The sequence below is a fragment of the Polyergus mexicanus genome, unplaced genomic scaffold (genome assembly GCF_030449975.1).
Source record: "Polyergus mexicanus isolate NDT 795.1 unplaced genomic scaffold, iyPolMexi1.0 SCAF_2, whole genome shotgun sequence".
Lineage (NCBI taxonomy): Eukaryota > Metazoa > Arthropoda > Insecta > Hymenoptera > Formicidae > Polyergus > Polyergus mexicanus.
The window spans coordinates 1573831-1595333 of NW_027223322.1; the positions used below are offsets into that span (position 1 = coordinate 1573831).

At 37.3% G+C, this 21503-nt stretch overlaps 2 protein-coding genes across 10 annotated transcripts; one reads left to right on the plus strand and one right to left on the minus strand.

Annotated features, from left to right (window-relative positions):
* Positions 1 to 384: 384 nt before the first annotated feature.
* Cyst (rho guanine nucleotide exchange factor 18 cysts) lies at positions 385 to 17824 on the plus strand. Of its 9 annotated transcripts, none has more exons than XM_070313811.1 (19): positions 385 to 559; positions 917 to 1031; positions 5639 to 5977; positions 6251 to 6708; positions 7042 to 7191; positions 7278 to 7465; positions 8405 to 8545; positions 9253 to 9328; positions 9414 to 9543; positions 9651 to 9846; positions 10801 to 10875; positions 12191 to 12247; positions 12411 to 12963; positions 13055 to 13284; positions 13374 to 13903; positions 14005 to 14207; positions 14305 to 14484; positions 14628 to 15340; positions 15421 to 17824. In XM_070313811.1, exons 2-19 carry the CDS (start codon positions 992 to 994, stop codon positions 15707 to 15709), a joined length of 4548 nt encoding a protein of 1515 aa, XP_070169912.1. In that variant the 5' UTR covers positions 385 to 559; positions 917 to 991; the 3' UTR covers positions 15710 to 17824. The 9 variants fall into 9 exon arrangements, with proteins under 9 accessions (XP_070169912.1, XP_070169934.1, XP_070169927.1 ...); XM_070313833.1 differs by having other exon boundaries at positions 15466 to 17824; XM_070313826.1 differs by having other exon boundaries at positions 10813 to 10875.
* A 1372-nt stretch (positions 17825 to 19196) lies between these two features.
* LOC138943251 (WD repeat-containing protein 89) lies at positions 19197 to 21484 on the minus strand. The gene is made up of 7 exons (XM_070313887.1): positions 21160 to 21484; positions 20660 to 20886; positions 20233 to 20567; positions 20024 to 20152; positions 19843 to 19937; positions 19543 to 19645; positions 19197 to 19462 (listed from the first exon to the last, which is right to left on the minus strand). Exons 1-7 carry the CDS (start codon positions 21324 to 21326, stop codon positions 19313 to 19315), a joined length of 1206 nt encoding a protein of 401 aa, XP_070169988.1. The 5' UTR covers positions 21327 to 21484; the 3' UTR covers positions 19197 to 19312.
* Between the last annotated feature and the right edge of the window lie 19 nt (positions 21485 to 21503).

The window sequence follows — 21503 nt, forward strand, 5'->3', positions numbered from 1 at the left end:
TTTTACAGTAAAATCAAATCAAGACAGACGATTATAGGTAAACTTTGGCCAAGTTTAATTAACGGCCTCACATTTTCTACATTTACAACAAATCGGTATATACACCAATATTCAAACGAGCAACAAGATGAGAGGAGAAGGAGAAAAGAAACAAGAAATCGCAAATAAGGATGAACAGCCAGCCATAAGACTGATTTCCTTTCTATGTCTAATATTATAATTTATGCAATCTTCTTCTGCAGGTAATAACATAAAAGCTTTCCATATAAATAATTTTGAATAATTTTGCGATGCTGGAAATTTTTTCTTTTTAAGAGGGGCACCCCTTATAGACTCCAGAATGGCGTACATAATAAACTAATACGGCACTGTGACCAGTACAAAATGGTCGACGTGCCTTGATCGTGTCGTTGACGGTGGACCTGCGAGACGATGCGAGACTGCGTTATCAACCCGTGCTACTGAACCGAATCCCGCCGTATCGGACGAGACGAAATAATAACGAGCGTGAAACGTGCGCGAGGAAGCTAAATGGCGGGATAGACTCGCACCTCTCTGGGTACGTATCTTTCACGCGATCCACCTGTCAATACGACGGCGCCCTCCTCAACAACGCGGCAACAAAGTGCGCGAGTACAAAGCGCACTCTCCTCAACGCCGATTCCGTCGTCTCGATTTCGCGTCCGCGCGCGCGCGCGCGCGCGATTATTCGGCTTTTCCTTCTCCTCCCGCGATTTTGAATCTCGTATATATACGCGCGCCAAGAATTCGCATCCGCGTGTCTACACACGCGGTGAAAATCGCCGCTCGAAACAACGGCGTTGCTCCCGAGACGACGGCGCTCCGCGAAAGAGCGCTCCGATTTCGCAAACGTCGCTCTCCTCCTCAGGTGATACTTTTTTTCCATTGTTTGCAGTCTGCGTACAGTCGTCGAAGAAGAGCGAGAACGCGAGGATAGGCGAGGATACGCGCAAGAAGGACGCAAGGAACGATGGAGAAGCGGCAGGAGGTGCTCGCCCCGTTCTCCTCCGGTGAGTCTTTCGCCGCATTTGTATGCTCGACTCGCCTTTCTCTGCCTGTCATAGGAAAGTGCGTGGACGGGCCGTTTGTTGCGTAGGCGTGTAGGTACAGTACGTGTCTGTTGCAACCAAATTATACGCTTATATATATATTTATATTTATAAATAACGTACACAGCGTACGTATACGATTATCGATACTATTATTAATATAATTTCTATATTAAATATTTTGAAAAATGAAATTTATATTGAAAAGAAGACAGATATTGATAGAGGGGTAGGGGGAGGGGGATATTCATTTAAATATCTTTGGAAAGTTTCCAACAGAGTTTATATTTTAAAGACTGATAAGAATAATCTAGCAATGATTACATCATAGTTTTAAAATATAACATTGTATGTGCAATATTTCTTATTGGAATGACTTGCTATCGAATATAAGGAATTTTTGTAAAAAAAAAAAAGTAATAGTTATGTATTGTTTTTGAAAAGTATAAATGAATACTATATAGAATCTTCGGATCTTAGAAGAAATGAATGTGCCAGTATGTTTTGGAATAAGATGCATTCCACACAGCAGCAACCCTGATATGTTTGGTGCATATATGTATCATTGCTATTTATGTCAGAACAGAAACAAAAAAATATTCTTGAGGTAATCAATACCATGTGAATCAAGTTGAGAAGCAACATACATACACACTTTCTATACATTCTAGAAAATATTTGAGAAAATATTTTATATATATATATATACACAGTATATATTAGTTTTATATTATATTTTTTATAATGTCACATAAATATTCTCATATACATATATATATATATTTGTGAATTAAAGAATTTTATATTAAAATTTTATTAACAATAAGGTAAGATAATTTTATTGAGAAAATAACTTTTTCTCTTTGTTTGTAATATTGAAATTTAATCCGTATTATATTATATATGTATACACACATATAATTCTAATAGAAAAATTATTTTTATAAAGGGTTTTTCAATATTAAATTATATTTATATTTACAGATCACTAATCTCAGCATACTTTTTGGACTTAAGAGTTTTTTATCTTTTGAAATATTTTAAAAATCACTTAAAGCATAATTGCAGAAGTTTCTTTTTTTTATTACGTTTACATTATATTCGTATTATGCCTCTGCACGAGCACAAGACATTCTATTGGAGGAACCTATTCTGTAAATGTTCGCCTGTGTTTAACTCGTTCATTAAAGCGACGAAATTAACGCTAAACGGTACGGTAAAATTACTGCGATATTTTATTATGAAAATTCCATTCCATAAGTATCTAAAAATTAACGATATCAGCTTTGCGTTTAATGTGTACACTACAACGAAAATAATATAGTTATTTTTTCTGCGGAGCAATCAATTATTTTTTTTATGAGAGGAAGAAAAATCAGCAAATGATATTAATCTTAATCTTAGTCTATATATCTGTTTATACAATAATATCATTTAAAAGCTACGAGATACCAAAACTTTTTTTCAAAATGGGAAAAATTCGTGTACCCCAGTTATTATTTCTTAGCGCAAACGTGGAATTTCGTATCGTCATCTGCAAGATAATTACCGTGCGAACGCTAAAAGGCTTCCCTCCACGTGCAAGCCAATAAGTGTCGCCGTATCGAATGCTGGCGATCCGACGCTCTCGTCGCCGAGAGGAGTTTTCTCTCTTTCTCTCACGACGAAGGGGGGCCGATCGTTACGGGCTACCCCAGCGAAAATCATTACTACCAGAATATTTAATAACGCTGATAATACCAAGTCGGAGTCACCGTGGCCTACATTCAAATGCCAATGGAGTAACACAATTGCATCTGTCTGTCTGTCTGTCTCTCTCTGTCTCTCTCTCTCTCTCTTGCTCTCAGAACATTCCTAGTAACCGATGTCGTTGTCGAAGGGTTGTTGTTTGTATCGTCGATGTTTGTTACTACTGCGGCGAAACCCTTTCGCGACGAATTGATAGAGAACTATCAGATGAAGAAATATACTGTATTGAAGATATGAATATTGGAACAGACGGAGAGTTTTATTGTGAGGTAAAGTCACAAGTATTTAATTATTTAATGCGTTTAGAAATGGAAGATACATGTCGTCTCTCTTTCTCTTTCTCCTTTCTTATATCTCGCATTTAGATAAACATAGAATATGAATGCAAAAAGAGCCTACTAGATAATAGTTCTCATAATATCAGTCTTAATATCATATATGAGATTTAATTTCATAAACATTTCAAAACATGTTTAAAAATCAGATACAAAAATTCTTGTATATATTGTATATACTATAATAATAATAATAATTCATTTTTTGAAATTATCTCATATTAGTTATCACAGTTTTATCTAGATATATATATGAAGCAAATTTGGGATTATCGGCAAATAATTTTTTAATGAGTAAAATTAATAAAATAATATATAATAATAATAATTAATAATATTAACAATTTTCAGACAGTTTTATCACTTATAATTTATAAATTTATATGGATAGATTTGCATGTGATATTTCGGTAATCGCGTATCTTCTTTAAAACAATACTAAAGTTTAAACAAAATACACATACACACACATGCATATATATATATATATAATTGCTTCGATATCGTTCTCAGTCTTATAAATTTTAACTTATAATTTACTTATAAGTTATAAATAATTAAAGATTGAAGAATTTTAACTTAAAATTAAAATTTTAATATTACAAACTATTATTAAAATTTCAATATTACAAACAAAGAAAAAAAAATTATTTCCCAATAGATTTTATCTTAATAAAATTTTAACGAGAATTTCTATAATTCACTAATCATTCGAATATAGTTCTTTCTCTTCGTCTCTTTATAATTCTATTTACGGAAAGTGAAAAACGAACATAGATTTGAACTTGAATCCAAATTAATCGATATTGAAATTATTCGTTTATTCATAAAGATATTTAGAGCGTTTCACATCTCTCAATAGAGTTTCCAAAGAAGACGATGCCCTGATAAAATTTCCAAAAGCTGAAAGATTATTATCTGCGGAAGGACATGAAAAGCCACGGAGATATCCAGAGATGGATGGCAATTGAAGATTCGTATCGGGCCACACTTTGCAAGAGATGAAAAGATACAAATCTAACAAACATGCCGCTGCGCTGATGCCAATAGAGGTGGTGGTGGTAAAGGAAACGCGAGTTGAAGGTTGGCGGCGGCGAGTTGTAGGGTCGCAGGGGTGCACGGAGACGGCGGGGTGGTGCGCGCGGACCAGCGGATCAATTCGCGCTCCGGGAGCTACACAGGGGGAAAAGCAACAGTCTGTCAGCCCCTTTCTACCCGGAAAAGTCGCTCCGGCTACGGTACGCTATTATCTCGCGCTCATCCGTCCCAAGATTTTCGTCAGATGATGGCGATGAAATCCGTCGTTGCGATTATATATTGCTAGAGAAAATCGAGGAGAAAGAACCTCTCTTGGGAAAATATCGGGGCCTGTACAGCCTACGATAAAGAGAAAGAGAGCAGGGAGATCCGTGAGAAATCCTACGCGAACTACAATTGGCAGTATGAGCAGCGCGTGTAAAAAACGTCGACATTATTAACGCATCGTCGAAATTAGAGATAGATTCCGCATAGATCCTGCTTACGTCAAAATTAAGAGCTGCGGCGGCTGCGGCACAAATTGAATCGAATCTTATAGTTGTACCTTACCTTATCCTTACCATGTGACGCGTTACGTTACGATTCTCTGGGTTGTTTCTCACAGACGAGGTAATGCAGGAGATTGTTCGAACCGCGTGCAGTTTGAGAATAAGCAACTGATAAACTGATATCGTTTCTTCGATTTCTACGGCGTTATGAAATCGTGAGATCTTTAAAATTCAACACTTGCGTACGGTTGCCTAATTCGGTGTTTAGTTTGACTTTAGTGTGACGATATTATCAACTTGACGATATTATCAACTCGAAGAGAAAGAGAAAGTTTGTTTCGATAAAACACATCGAAAGGAAAATCTTCAAGAGGGCAATGTTACGTTATCCGCTTACTTAAGAGGAACGCAAATTGTCGTTGGCGGAATACAAGATTTGACCTGATTTCCATTGAATATGCCTTTATGCAGTATCCAAGAGAGAAAGAGAGAGAGAGTGGAGCCGGAGTCCGTGGAGATGACGCCGTCGCGGGGGCCGGCGCGATTGTCGCAGAGTCACTCGTTTGTTCCCAAGCCCCAGTGAGTCAATAGTGAGGTAGCGCGAGGAGGACGACGTTTAGATATCGGTTTTCCGGTATCGCGCTTTGGAACTCTCCCTCCGATTACACACGACTCGCCGTATGCATCGCGCCAATAAACTACTTTGCTCTTTTTACACCATCCCTTCACCCCACTGCGCGCTTTCACTATCGAGCGACGAAAAACCTAACACTCGTGTCCCTCGTTGCGCATACTAATGTCCTGAAATAGAACGGAGGAGTCTGGTAGTAGAGCCCAGTTCTTCCTGGTAGCACAGTCTTTTTAAATTAACACAGTTAATACAAAGACGATGACGACAATATCGTTTACTGATCTTGAAGATACACTTGTCAGACAGGAATGTCGTGTATGCTTGCAGACGAGTGTCCGAACAGCGGCGAGGATAGCGAGGAGGATGTAATAACCGATTACCTTGGCTCATCGCACTCCGACTGCGATCGCGTGCCGCCTATCATTAATGGAGATCTGCGCGGCCTGAGTCTGCACGGCGGCATAGTCACGGAAATTGGCTACATCAAAGACAAAGCGTCGATCGTCATGTCCGAGGGCGGCGAGGAACAGCAGCACCAGCGGCAGCAACAGCAACACCCATTGCTCGCACTTGGCACTAATATACAAACCCAGCCTAATCCTCTGGTACCCATCATTAGCGTCACCCCGCACTCACCCGGTCTGGCCAAGAACTATCCGGTCCTAGGTAATGTTTCACAAGCTTTAGCAGATGGCAAATGCAAGAATATAAAATTGAAATTTGATGCATTGAGCTATAATAGTTGTTTTATTTATTAAACATTTAACAAGTTACACAATTTTAATTTATATTAAAAAACAAATATAATCGACATATAAACTGTAGAAATAAAAGATGTAAAATTTAATAGAGCTTTGGTTATCCCCTTTTCTGAATCACAATCAAGTATTCTTAATTCAATATGATGTAACGCGAGCAATACGGTTTTTTTTTTCGCAGAAGAGAATTTGCAGCAGCTGCACGAGATCCACGATTGCATTCAGCGTATGCGAGACCTTACGTTGGGCACTTTGGGGTACCACATTCGCATGTCCAACAACTCCGACGCTCCGCAGAGATTGACTTCCTCCTGCCCGTCCTTGTGTCCACTGATCACCGCCGAGCTGGTATCTCGTTCCGGTAATAATCATCACCATGACACTGGCTCCGATCCAGACCTCTTCCTTGCCAATTGCTCTACCAACAGTTCCCCGACGCATTTCCCGTCGGCAAGCGGTCGCGCTCGCACGCAACAGTCGCAGGGTATAGACAGGCGACGCAGCTGGACCGGGGATCTGGAGGATCTGGAAGAGAGTCGGCGCGGTAACCGCCGATACTCTGGGCAAAATCATCTGCAGGCCCAAAATATGGTTAATATCGTCCGTTACTTGTTGAAACCAGGGCACGATCCGATCTCGGTGAGTTCAAGTTTCGATGCCGCAGGATTTTGATGCTACGCAAAAGAATATTTTGTCATTACCTTCATGTAATGCTATGCGCATTTTTTTGTATTATTTAAGAAATATAAAGGATATAAAAATATTTCATCTTCGCGCGCGTGTTCTGCGTAGCATCGAGATCTGAACTCGTCGAAATTATATCGGTCTCAAATGCCCGGTCATTCTTGATACTCTCGCTTTATGATGGTGGCATGGTTGGCTCTGGTCGCTTGCGCATTATACGCTTCCCGCCGCAGCCGCCGCTCTAATGCTCGCCACACAATCACAACGTACCCCATTTACTCGTTTCAGCGACAACGCAGCATTAGTTTAAGTAGCCTAGACAGTGAAAACGAGCTAGAATTAGATGGGAAATCGTGTGCTGGACCGGTAAGCGTAGGCAATCGGGCATGCAGGTCACAAACGAGCACTCACTCGCTGAACGAAGCTGATCTTGTACAGGTAAATTTCAGAGATCCTTCTTCAAGGGACGCGATTCCCTCTTTCTTCTGCACAGGCATACTACATAGCGAATTTTTCTTTGACAGAGTGAATATCAGAAGATAGTCATAAAGAGGGATAGTCAGAGGTTAGCAGAAAATAGCAGTTTAATGCCAGGGCTGACTGGTTCGCGTTTACCTCTTCAGAAATCCATATCGACGCCTTCAATCGTTACACCGCAGGTTCATGCACATTTAGCCGAAACCGGAACTCGGACAACGCCTTCACTTGCAGCGTAAGTCTATTATGCGAATAGATGAAGATCGTACAGCTAGATCAATGATAAAAAAACATCTTAGAAATTACATATTTATACAATTTTCTATGATTAAAGATCATGTCTCTCTTAAACAAGAACAACGTTTAAGTTTTTTCGAATAATCATAATCTAGCTTGCGATCTTATTATAAATTAATGCACAAAAAAGCTATATGCGCCGTGTACATTCATGCGTGCGTAGGTACTTGTATGTCATATATCTTGTTTCACTTTTCTCTCTCTCTTTTGAGATTTTCAATTTTTCGCACAAGTAGAAACTTATTTCTAAAATAAACACAGACATGTGTCCGTGCACGAATTTTTTTAAACTAGTAAAATGAGGATGTCTCTGTTTCTCTCTCTTTTTGAGAGATGTCTGCATTCATGAATGCTTAAAACATTCTGCATAGATCTTTTAGCATGACTGCTCGCGTGTCGTTGTATCATAAGCTACATGAAACATGAACGCAACAAAACGTCATACCAGTCTGTCTGCTATTATTTATTTATTAATATAATTAATATCTTGAAACTTTCATTAACTACACGAGAGACTATAATAATAAATAAAACATATGTATATCCATTATTGAAAATAATAATAGTAATAGTATACTAGTATTATTACTGAAAGTAATAATAGTAATAGTATACTTCTCTCTCTCTCTCTCTCTCTCTCTCTCTCTCTCTCTCTCTCTCTCTCCTCCTTTCTATCTCTTTCTTATTAATCATATTTGCCAATCGTGTAATAATTTTTCTTAAACGCAAGCAGTTTGCTATTTAAAATATTATATTGATGTGCTCTTCTGTAATATAATACGGAAGAATATGTCGATTATAATATTTTATTTTACACGATAGTTGCTTGGTTTGTGTTTGTACTTGAAAATTTGCTATACAATCCTGCATGAAACAGCCGTCATGAAAGAAACGAAAAGGGTAGCGGGAGTGAGACAGAAACCGAGGATCTTCATACAACACACAGCCATGAATTCCACGAAGACCGAGAGGGCACTCCGAGTTGTGTCCAGATATCCCTTGACGAGCTTTTGACCGAGTGAGTAAAATTTGATGCCTTAAATCTTCATATATATTCAATAACATTATTTATGATATTGCAAATATATTTTTAATATCTCTGATGGAAATGGTTTGTACGCTGGTTTCCCGCCAATCGATCAATTTTGTCAGCCACAAATAGAAAGAGAGTCTGTAGTTATATTACAACTGCAAAATCAAACGTGGATGAATCTAAATACATTTGTTATTTTAAAATGAGACATATATCGTGTATATATACACAAGATCTGATATCGAGCTGCAGCTGATTGACGTAAAAAAAAAAAAAAAATAAGATCGGATATTTTTTGATCAGATCTTGTATATACGAGATGCTACCAAAAATTTTCCAAATTTTACTCTATAAAAAATATTAGGTTTATCTTATTTACAATTTGCTTCGTAATATTTTATGGCAGTTTAATGTCACTTAAGACTCATTAAACGAAAATTATTGGATCTTTTAAATGCCAATTTACAAAAATTGCTATATCACACATAGTTTGTGCATGCTACACATATTTTTTTAAACACATAGCTTTGATTGCACAGAGGCTACACATATACATACATACTTTTATATTTCATAATAAGCTGTGATTAGATCGAAACGCTTTTATAGTTGCACTGCTGATTACACAAGATATGATTTTAAATATCTTATTTGAAATTGAACAATGTCGATATTTATGCTGATTTTTTCAGTAGTACTGCATACGATGATCATCATTCCGAAAAGACTAGAAGAAAGCGCGGCTCCATCTTCTTTCGTAAAAAGAAGGTAAAACGATAACTAAATTGCAATTATGCAATATATCTAATAAAGATGTTTTTGGCGAATCAACTATGCTAAAATGTCATTTCAGGATAAAAGTGGGAAAAAAACCAATCAGCAGCAACATTTGTGGGTAACGTTGACAGCGGGATCTCAAGGAAGCTTATTATGTGATGTTTGTATGAAACATTCGATGAATAAGCCGCTCCTTCATTGCGACAGTAAGAAAACTATTTATATCAAGTTAAAGACGCGATTATCTCGCTTTTTGTGAATAATTAACTTTTGTAGAATTATATTTTAATAAATTATTGTTTTATCAAATCAGATTGCGGAGCATCGGTTCATCAAAATCAAGGGTGCAAGGATCAATTGATGCTGGAATGCGTCAAGTCTAAGCATCACTCCAGCAAATCCGCGTCAAAATCTTTGTCGAGCGTTTCCACTATCTCAAGTAACAGCAGCATTAACAAACGTGGTTCCACGACGTCGTTGCCTCTACCAGCATCATCCGGAAGTGGAAGGTAATATAAGTTTCATCGACGAGAATTATACATCTTTTGCATTGAATCTGCGTATCTGTGGTTCAAGATTCGCACGCAAATGGCATGGCGCTGAGCCTCAGCTCGGAGTTTGTAATAAACTCCTCTAATGAGTAACTCGGATCGTGTTTAATTCAATTGGCAAATTAGGATTCATTTTTATTTCATCGTATACATTTTTAGGAACGAAAATATATTTAATAATTTTATTGATTGAGTATAAAAATATATTTTTTTTTTCTTTTTATATTTAATATACGTAGTAGATAGTATAACATATGTGAAATGTTTGAAAAGTCTTAAACTAAAAAAGAATTGTGCGTTTGCTTGTTACTCCGAGGCTTTGGCTGGCTCAGAAGCTTATTATTTCTTCGTTAATTTTGCAGTTTAGCAACATCAGTAGTACGGCAAGCTTTAGCGCGTTCAGCCTCGCGTCGCCTACATCTTGATTGATAATATTGTTTACATATTATACGTATTACTTATACAGAATACCATGCTCAGACTACTTCAGCTAATTTTTGGTTTATCATGACACAAGCTATACTTGAAATAATATTAGCGATTGATATTATCCGTAATTACGACGATTACTACGACAACGTGAAGCAATGACGATAGTACATTGACTTGGTAGTTTTGAGGATTATTTAGTTTCTTAATTTTAATTTCAACGTCATGTCGCATTTGATAAAAGAACACAAGGCTATTTATTGACAAAGAAAAATCGCTTGCGTATGGGGAACGGTTGGTTAAGATGGGTAGATCGACGCGTAAAGTCGAAAAGAAAAAAAATTAACAAGGAAAATGGAGGAAAAAACAGCCTAACACAGGCGAAATGAAGTTGCCCTAATATAGTTATGTGCTTTTTCCTTCTCCCGTGCATTCCCTCTCGTGCAACCACGTGCAAACCGATCGATTGTACGACGATTAAAGGGAAATTAACAGCCACAAGAAAACCATGTCAAGCTACAGTCCTTGGCGGCGAGTCGCTACTAAGCTCGGAGTCAAGTAAGTCTCTGATATCTGATGTGTTCCTCTTGTATTCTGTTCCGAAAGCGTTTCGTTCGTTTCTGTTCGTGTGTTATTCTTACACGCGTCTGGTAAAAAGGCGCGCGTCTCGTTCCTCGATTTTTTTCTCGCACACACCTACACATATACACATATTGTCCACAAATCTGTCCAAACGGCAATCGAGTTTTCGTATTGTATAGTCGGAAGAAACGTCATATCTTTGCCCTGCCTGTGCTTCTGATCTTGTGCTTGCTTCTTCTATGATTTGTGTCCATACATTGAGATATATATATTTTTTGTGTTTTATCTCTTCTCGTTGTAAACTTCGCCTTAAATTCTAGCGCGTAAGTTCACGTGTGTTAATCTATAAGGTATTTTCTCCGTGATAATTATATATATATGTATAATGTATATGTATACATCAGACATATATATCATACAATAGATACATGTTCATGACATGTATTATCATACAGTTTCTATCTCTCTTTTCACTCACATAGTTTACACCCAGTTCAGCCTTGTCAGCTAGTTAATCACAGATAGTTTTGTCATATTTTTTTTATCTCATCGTTCCCGCATTTCTCAATGTCATCATGAGATTTCATACTTGAACATTCATATAGACAGATTTCGCAGTAATTTGTCAAAGGGTTTTAGGTCGGGTCGGGATTTACGGTCTAATATATATGAAATGGATATTGTTCTTCGAATTTCCCCGTCATACGTAAATCCGCGTTCCCGATGAATTAGAGAAGCTTAAGCACAAATCGTAGGATATGATAGGAGCGGAGGGAAAGGAAGTGATATTTACGATACGTATCCTACCCGACCTGAACTCGGAGGAACTTAAAGGCTCTCGCAGGTCATCCACTTTTTAATATCAAAGATTTTAATTTCTCTTGAATTTGTTAGCTTTATCGCGGTTATGTATTGCGATGAGTAACAATAATTATATTATAACAATGCAATATAATTTAATAATATATCGGATATTATATATATATTAATTGTATAATAAGAATTGGACGAAGATTCACATACGCTTAAACGAAGATGTTAAATATCGTCTTATATAAGGTTTGTATTTATGTAGGCACTCATCAGAATAAACTGAAAAGACAGTTTTGTAACGCGTAATATTTTTCAGTCTTTTTTACAAAAAAACCGGCATCTCAATACGTTAATTTCAAGAATTTCTCAACCTGGAATTCAAACTAACGTTATATGCATTGTTTGCGGGGAGAGTAAGATTTTTTTTTCTTTAATCACATATAATGCTTTATGAAACAAAGCTATATCTTTCTTTCAGTCAAACGATAAACGAAGAAAAAGATGGCGAGAGCGGGCAGCATCGTGATCTTTCCAGGTTTGTAAATATCTTTTCTTTTTTTCTTTTCTTTTATATAGATATTATAATCAACTTTGGCCACATATTAATCAAAATAGCAATATTGCTGTTACATCTCGTAATGCTGTATTAAAACTGAAAATCAATGAAAAAAAAGTAATACAATAATTTTTTTCTTCAGCGGATGGGAGGAATTTGATTTTGGTGACGACGTTCATCAATTCACCGTGGGCGATCTCGAGGAGATAGATCCTGAGCTAACGTTGGGAAAGGAAGAACCCGATTCCTGGAGCTCCGCAATCGGCCGTAACGTTGCGCTGCGTCTCGTCGATCATTGTGAGCGCGAGGTAAAGAGACAGGAACATATATATGAGTTCGTACTCACGGAAAAGCATCATTGTCTGGTGTTGCTCGCGATGGAAAAGATCTTCGCGGAGGGACTGCGACGGCATTTTCGTCTTGGTCAGCCGGATCTCGAACGTATGTTTCCCCGATTGCGGGATTTGATCGACATTCATCTGCGATTTCTGCAAAAACTGCGAAAGCGGCAGAACGCCAATCCCGTAATCTCCACGATCGTCGACATTCTAGTCGAGCAGTTCTCAGGTGATAACGCGCAACGCATGAAGAGCGCGTACGGGGAGTTTTGTAGCCGTCACCGGGACGCCGTCGAGGCATACAAATATTACCTGCGTAACGATCCTCGCTTCGCCCGTTTTGTACGACACTGTCAGGTATGTTACAATAATAAGCAACACAAACGAATTCACGTAAGTTTCTAGTGTGAACAGTACAGTTTAAAATAGTATATCTCTGTGTTCTTAGACAAATCCTTTGTTGAAAAAGAAAGGTATACCCGAGTGTATACTTTTTGTTACTCAACGTTTGACAAAATATCCATTGCTGATTGAGCCACTCATTAAAACTAGCATTGTGCAAGACGAAGGTGAAGATCTACGTAAAGCACTGGTCCTCGTTAAGGAAATCTTAGCTGATGTAGATGCCTGCGTAGCCGATAAGGAACGAGAAGATAGAAAATTAGAGATATACAATAAGTGAGTCCAAATTTTTTTCTCCTTTTTACTTCTTTTCTCCATTAGCGTCATTTATATCTTCGAAACTATAAACGATAACATTTCTATAGGATTGATGCGAAATCATTCGTTACGTATCGTGGTGCCAAATTTAAAAAGTCAGACATAATCAACAGAATATTGAAGTTTGAGGGCACTGCATACTTGATGCAAGGTCGCGGCAAAATGACTGCCATCGTAGTGGTTGTTCTCTCAGACATATTGTTTTTCTTGGCTGAGAGAGATCAGAAATACGCGTTCTTCGTGCCTGACAATAAAGCCGGTATAGTGTCGCTGCAGAAGCTGTTAGTCCGCGAGAAAGCCCGTCAGGAATCCAGTATTTACCTGATAAGCAGCAACCCGGCTGAACCTGAAATGTTTGAACTGAAGATTCAGAAACCAAAGGATAAACAACTATGGATACGGGCTATTCGATCAGCAGTCGAGGCTTGCCCGCAGGAGTCCGAGAACGAAGCCGATGCGCTGATGGAAAATAGTAACGAATTGCGAGATATTCGCTCTTCCTCGATATCGCTGGTTTCTGTCGAAGAGAAGCAACGTATCGCCAAAGCTAAAGAATCACACATACTTAGAATTGTTGGTATGTCCTACTTTTTCTAACTTTTTCCATAACTTCTAATATTATTGTAATATTATTTTTTATGCCGATTATATTTGCAAATAAAAAATTTGTGGTTACAGGCGAATTGCGAAAAAAAGATACTGAGCAGGCGCTGCTATTTGAAGAGAAAATCAATTTGCAAATGCGACTTTTACAAGCGGCGAACATTTGGAGCGGGAATGAGAGCGATAACGAGAGAATCGAGAAACTTGAGAAGGAAGTCGCCGATTACACTCGGTTGGTGCACAACGAAAGAACTGATACCACTCAATTATGGCAGGAGGTTAATGTTAATTCTAAATCATATTTTGTGATCATTTATTGGATCTTTAATCTAGTTAATATGAATCAATCAAAAATAAATTTTATCCTTAACGTAGGTATTTGTAGCCGTGCAAGAAGCGACACGTCTCGCTAGCTCGTTGTCGTTTAGCGCGGGCGGCGCTAATTTATCGAGAAGCTTAAGTTCCGCCGGTGAACGTCACAGTGAAGCTTACGTTCCACCGGCTCTTTGTGTGCCTCGAAGAGCCGAAACTTTCGCTGGTTTTGATCACAACAAGGTATATGGAAACAAAGAGCAAAAAATAATTATATATATTATTTAATTATATATATTATTAATTATATATACTATCATTATTTCCTGTAATAATTATATATTACAGGAAAATGTAATCATTAAATATTCTAATTGCGCTTTTAGGAGAGGCACTCACTGCGTGATCCGAACGCATTGCACACCGTAATTCCTGTTCCGAAACTCGGCGAGTTACCGAAAGAAAATCCCGACGAGAAGGAAGGCTCAGAATTGGAAACGAACAAGGATCAGCAGTGGGCGGCGATACGTTTGTCTCATCACGTTTATACGTTGCTTTGTATAATAAGTAGTCAGATGACGACGATCGACAGTCTACAGGCACAACTAGCTGCGTGTAAAGACGGCGGCACTGGTAAATCGTCCAATAATCGTCCGAATCCGAATCGTCAGTTGGAAGAGTTGCGAAATCTGCAGGATCAGCTCTGTCGAGAAAAAGCAGCGTTTCGGGCCGCCTCTCAGCAGGAAAAAATCCAATTGGACGAGGAACGGGCCGAGCTGGCTCGCCAGAGAGAACAACTGGCCGCGGAGCAGCGGGATGTGACGCAGCAACGGGATCAATTGTATCGACGGCTCGAGGCGTTAGAACGACAGGGTGTCACGTTGGTCGGAAGTTCTACGACCGGCTCGATTCATCTATCGCACTTGATGCAGAATACCGAAACAATGCAGCAAACCGCACGCGGCAAAACGCAATCTGAAGTCAAACGCATCCCTCTGAATCTGATCAGCGCGACAAATCAGCAAAAGGTGCAGAGCAATTTGCCAGTTAAACAGCAACTGCCGCTAAAGCTCGCCAGCGGGAGTAATAACAATACAAGGTAGGATCGGCTCATTTTACATCGATATTACGTTGATATTCCACAATAAGCGAAACAAATTTATATTTCTCGATCGATAGAAGCAGCAGTACTGCGAGTAATAACAGTCCAGATCGGCATTCTAGAACGGGCAGTAGTCCGGCGATCGTCACTAGTTCTGCATACTCTTCGCCGGAGCTCGGAAATAGCCATCATCATGGAATCGGCAGCGGAAGTCACACGTACTCGTCGAATCGATCGTTTCGAATCACTCGCTCTCCGCCCGAAGTCTCGTATGCGCAGCAGCAACAGCAACAACAGCGAGGCGCGGAACAGCATTCGCAACAGCAACAACAGCAGCCGCTAGAAGAAGAGGTGATCTTTTTCTGACGATTCTTTCGATTCGGTCGCAAGCACTCATCGCGTTCGTCGCGTGCCGCCGCCGCTACTGGTACAATCACGCCAACCTCCACGCCAACTCCCTCGTCGCGCAGCCAGTCGCGGAACAGTCAGCCTCGAAGCCGCGTCAAATCCTTTTGATTTTCGACATAAATTTCTTGCGGTAATGAAATCTATACTTTATCCGATGCTTCGCGGATACAAACCTTTGAAGTTACTCATCGTAATCTATCATTTCGCGTTTTCTTCTATTGTTCATTCTCGTATCCCATTTTTTTTTCACTACGATTTGATCGTCTTACGACAGGATGCACCTACACACACGACAGTTCTTTATTTCACATTCAATAAGGTCATACTTGAGTGCAATATGAGAATTCATCTTATCTCCGCGCTACGATGATACTATTATGAATAAATGCGAGTATTTAGCCTCGATATAGTTGGGAGAAGGATATAAAATAATAATTATTACGTTACAACTGATGGCAATAATATAATTTTTATGCCAAATTTCACGAAATTACCTTGACAAAAGAAATACGTTAAGAATAAAATGCAATTTCTATTAAGAGTTATGAGTAATCATGGTCAGAAATGCTCGCGAGACCAAGGAAGAAAGAGAGAGAAAGAGAAGTATTAATGGCGTAGCAAAGTAGATCAGCCGATCTGTTAAAGTCTTGCTCGTTATGTTATTAAGCCGACTGACAGTTTTAGAAACACAAGATTTTAGACGAATCTTTTAAGCAAACCCGTTGCTGCTTGCTGAAACATGCAAGATAGATGAATACATATATATTACGGTTACATATACATTGAATGTGTACATATATATACATAAAATATATACTTTTTCATGAGTGTGTACGTACAATTGGTTATGAATGAAAAGACGAATGTACGCGGGTGTGTATGTGTTTCTTTTCACGCATACACGCATATCTGAGTTATCTCTGTGAATGCGAGAAAGCGATGGCTATTCTTATATCATAATTATTAAAGTATTTTAATGCTAAAGCAACAAGTAAAATTCACTTTTAACGATAATGAATTATTATCATTACTATTATTACGTGTGCCAAATCACTGTCGTAAATCGAAATTAATGCTGCATTTTATTTTTGACTAAAATTATTTATTGCAGAAATAATTCCATTTGTTAAATGCACACGATATACACTTCGGTATTTTCTTCACTGAAATACCGAAATACGAATATATATAATAAAATAGGAGGAATTCATATCTGGCATTTGGTTTCGAGATTATTCACTGCCATTATATTGTTATTCTTTATTGAGAATGTTCTTTTTCTTATATTATTGTCTATACAAACTTTACACTATTTATTGGGTTGCTTAAGATTGATGATTAAAGTCTATACAAAACTACGCGAAATACGGAAACTGGGAGAGTTCGTTATACAAGAATCGCGTAATAATGAATACCCCATCGTCCCGAATTTGCGTCTTTTCGGGAATCTTATATTCTGCACTGTCTGACATATTTTATTTATACATGTATCATGCTTATCAACGAAGAAAATTCTCAAATAAGAATTTTTTAATCATACGAGATACTGTACATCGGAGCCACCGATTCACTATTTTGTATATAAAATGCAGAGGATACAATACGCGCATTTAGCATTTACTTTAGCGAAGATTATCATATCGAATCAAATCATTCTCGTATCTCAACAAAATCGAAAAGGATAATCCTGTACGCGACAACTCCATTAATACGTAAAACACATTGTTGTGATGATTGTCAATGCGCATCCGAATTATGGATTCCTAAACTATTCAGTTTACAAACGGTCGTAGTTATATAACGTTGTGTAAATATACATTCCTTAACAGATAAGACTGGCATGCAATATGATCGAATTGACGAAGGCTAGATAGAGGATTGATCATTGATCATTGTAATAGATTGATCATAAGAAAAAAACGACTAATGAATTGACCTCGTTAAAAAAAATTTAAATAATAATACTACTAGCTGCTCGCGTCTCAATCAATCGTGTGGTGACAATAGATCTTAAAAGTATTCCATAAGCTGAATTACGCGAGAGAAAAGAAAAAAGAAAAAAAAACACATAAACAATAACTTATATATTATATACGAATCTATACCTATTATTACTTACTATCTACTGCGATGCCGAGCTAAAATAAAAGCTCAAACTCAGACTATTATTGCGATTAGCTGTTACAGTATCTGCCACGGGCGAATGTTCGACTTGAGATCGCGGGATGACATATATATATAAATTCAAATTGTATAACACTAGTAGCATGCGCAACGCTCACCAGAGAGAAAACAAAAGGCCATAATTTCAAATCGATTTTCGAAATTAATTTGAAACGTATAATTTATCTTTAATCGATTCGAGAAAACATTTCGCACAATCATGTAAAATTGTGTGGGGTAAAAGCCATGATGCGATAGAGCGAATTAACGATATCACGTGGTGTGCAATTAAATTCTGTCTTTCGGTATGAGACATGATTAAGAAAAGTGATTTATCTTTAATAATATAAATAAATAAACGAAGTCACACGCAATCGCCCGTGGGATGACATGCATTGAAGAATCAAATCTGCAACAGCTAAGGATTAGCGCGACGGCCTATGCGCGCCTATCTCGTGGCGTTTTCTATCTTTTTTTTCCTAGGATAATGTCACACGGATGGCGATGCAAAGTTTGAAAGAAAGGATATGTACAATATATATCCTTGATGATATAGAAATATATATATATATGAAATCATAGTAACGCGGTTTTTTCCACGTTTTAGCGAATCTTTACGTCCCTGATGCTCATGGGAAGTATTTTTGTACGTTTACTCTGTACCTACTGTACCATTTCGCTCTAAAACTATATCTATTGTTATCATTGTGATACTCGCTATACTGCGATCGTCTTTTGAATCGTTAATGTAATATTTACATAATAATGTATAATAAGCGAGCGTGTGTTTGTTTATTGATACGCTCATGCATCATAGCGATGAAGATATCTTTGAGAATTTTAACGATTTTCAAACACAAAGTGTATTGACGATAGATTTACTATAGATTGTTATCATTATTTTTATTATTATTGAGAATTGTTTAGTTGATTACTCTCCAGGTCAAGAGTACTCTCTATTCAGTAATGCTCGGTACGATTTTTATGATTGTCGATATATACGACGCTCCGTTTTTCTCGGTATGGCGGAATGAAATCGTTTCCATCTCATAAGTCTGTCCCATTCTTTTCTTCTTCGTCTAATTAATTCCACATATTCGCGGTTACATGTGATTTACATTCCTTGGCATTTATACGGTATCCGTGGCTGCATTTTTTGATCAGTATATAAGTGTGACTCGCCGTTGAATAATTAATCGCATAAACAAATAATATACCTATTTATTATAAATGTACATACTACTGTTATTGTAATAAAGAAGAATGTGAGGGAAATATAAATATATATACTATAATTATATGACTCTTCAATCGGTGTGCTTTGCTAGTTTTATTGTACATTTATTTCTTACAAAATTTCGTATATAACAATCTTCATTTTCCCAATCGTTTGTATGTTTAATAGGGTTTAGTTCTGTGATATCGATCGCGAGCTTTCCCGTTGCTAATTTTAGTCAACAGCTTGCAGGGCGAATTTTGATGCGTCGCTTCCACTTGCCGCCATATATTGATAATACCTCCCTCGCCGACTGTCACCAAACAATTACTCTGCAGAATCGAGGATACGAAATCACATCGATAATTTTTTAAGTTGCGAAAAATATATAATTTCTTTTAAATCTACTTACTTTTTCATGTATCCAACTATCCCGTACTATTTGCTTATTTCCTACGATCTCGTGATATGTTTCCAGACGATTGTTCATGATGTTGAAGCATCTTAGATTTTCCCTGAAAAGAATATGGATGTTTTACAACTGTATGGATTTGATACATATGTTAATACACTATTTGAAACAATCAAAAAATTATTTCCTGGAATAATTTAAATAAATTATCGACTACATATTTTTAAAAATTCTGATGTATTTGGATAATATATATATTCATAAGCATATTATAATAAATTATCAATAAATTATAAATACCCTTTAACTGTACTAGAACCTGCTAGCAGAAATGGTTGTCCAAATGCATTTGTGGCATGGAATCTCACTAAATAGCAACTGTCAGGATCGTCATTCTGCAAAGAACAAAATTCATCTTGAAGGAAAATTATAGAGATAGTAAAATATATATACAAGGAATTATAATGAAAAATATGCAAACCTGTGATACAGCCAAATGATTTCGCATAAATGTTGCATATGCACTGGCACCTTCGCAATCCCATAGTTGTAATGTATGTATATGTGTTGTACACCACAGAGAGTCATCAGTTAACCAACCTAATCTATCCTAAAAAAGAAACTGATATTAATATGAAAAATTTTCTCTATACTCTATTTTACATAAAATGTGCAAGATATTTCTCTCACCACTGATGATTCAGTATTCAATGAGCATGTTAAGGCCAAATCTTCAGAAGGCTGCGTGAGATCAAATATATTCATCAGACCATCTGTACTACCAGATGCCAAGACATTCTGCTTTACAGAATGAAAACTCAGACAAGTGACATCATCCATATGAGATTCCCAATATCCACCGAGGAGATTGTTTTTATTTTCCATTTTAGAACCATTATATCTCACATCCCAAAACAAAATAAATGCATCTCCACCTGTGTGTTCTGTTCCACCAGCTATGAGTCTGTCATCACAGCTAATATCAAAGCTGGCCAAAGGTTTTGTTTTGCCATCCTCTGTGCTATCTAAAATATATATTAAGATATAAGAATATTACAATAGTTAAAGTTTTTACAATGAAAAATTACAATTTATGAATGTTGAAGCTAATAATTACCTTTAAATTCTGCAACGATCTTTCCCTTAGCACGCAAATCACACGCTGTGATTTGTCCATCGTTAGTGGCGGTATATAATATATTTCTGGAAGTAAGACTGAACTTAACTCCCATAATAGGCGCTTGATTGTGTTCTAGCGTAATCACTCGGTTTAAGGACTCACCAACAGAATATATTACACATGTATGATCTGATAATGCTGCTCCAATCCTAAATTCTGGTTCACTGTAATGTAACAAACAATGATTCATAATTAAAAATTAAATTAATACAAATCTAAGTAAGTGTCAAACTTCACTAAGTGTTCCATATTACTGATATTTTTAGGAAAAATTATAGAACTACATTTAAACAAGTATATTAAAATAATCCAAATTGTTGAAAATGAAATATATATTGCTAGATAACATACAGATAAAAAAAATATATAATAATAAAAGTGTTATATTCTTTTTGTTGCAGATTTAACATGAAATGCTAAGGAAATGTAGGATTTGCCTTTGAGTTCCACAAACAGAAAGGATGTAGTTCCGATCGTCTGACACCATCTCCTCCATTAATAATGTCATCTCGCCCTTCTCACCAATCTTCTCATTGTCTTGTTCGGTTGATCCCACTCCATTCTCGACATTCAACCTCTTCAGGGATTCTACTATCTTCGACATGCCGCTCACGCTTAGAAAACGTGTTAATGTGTATCACGTATTTAGGGTTAGATCATAAACATAAATCCATGTATACAATCTGACAATGAGTCGAAGTTAGTTCGAATTAGCGCGCATCGATTTTGCGTATGATTTCTACTTCACTCTAATTAGTTCGACCCCCTATAATTCAAGAAG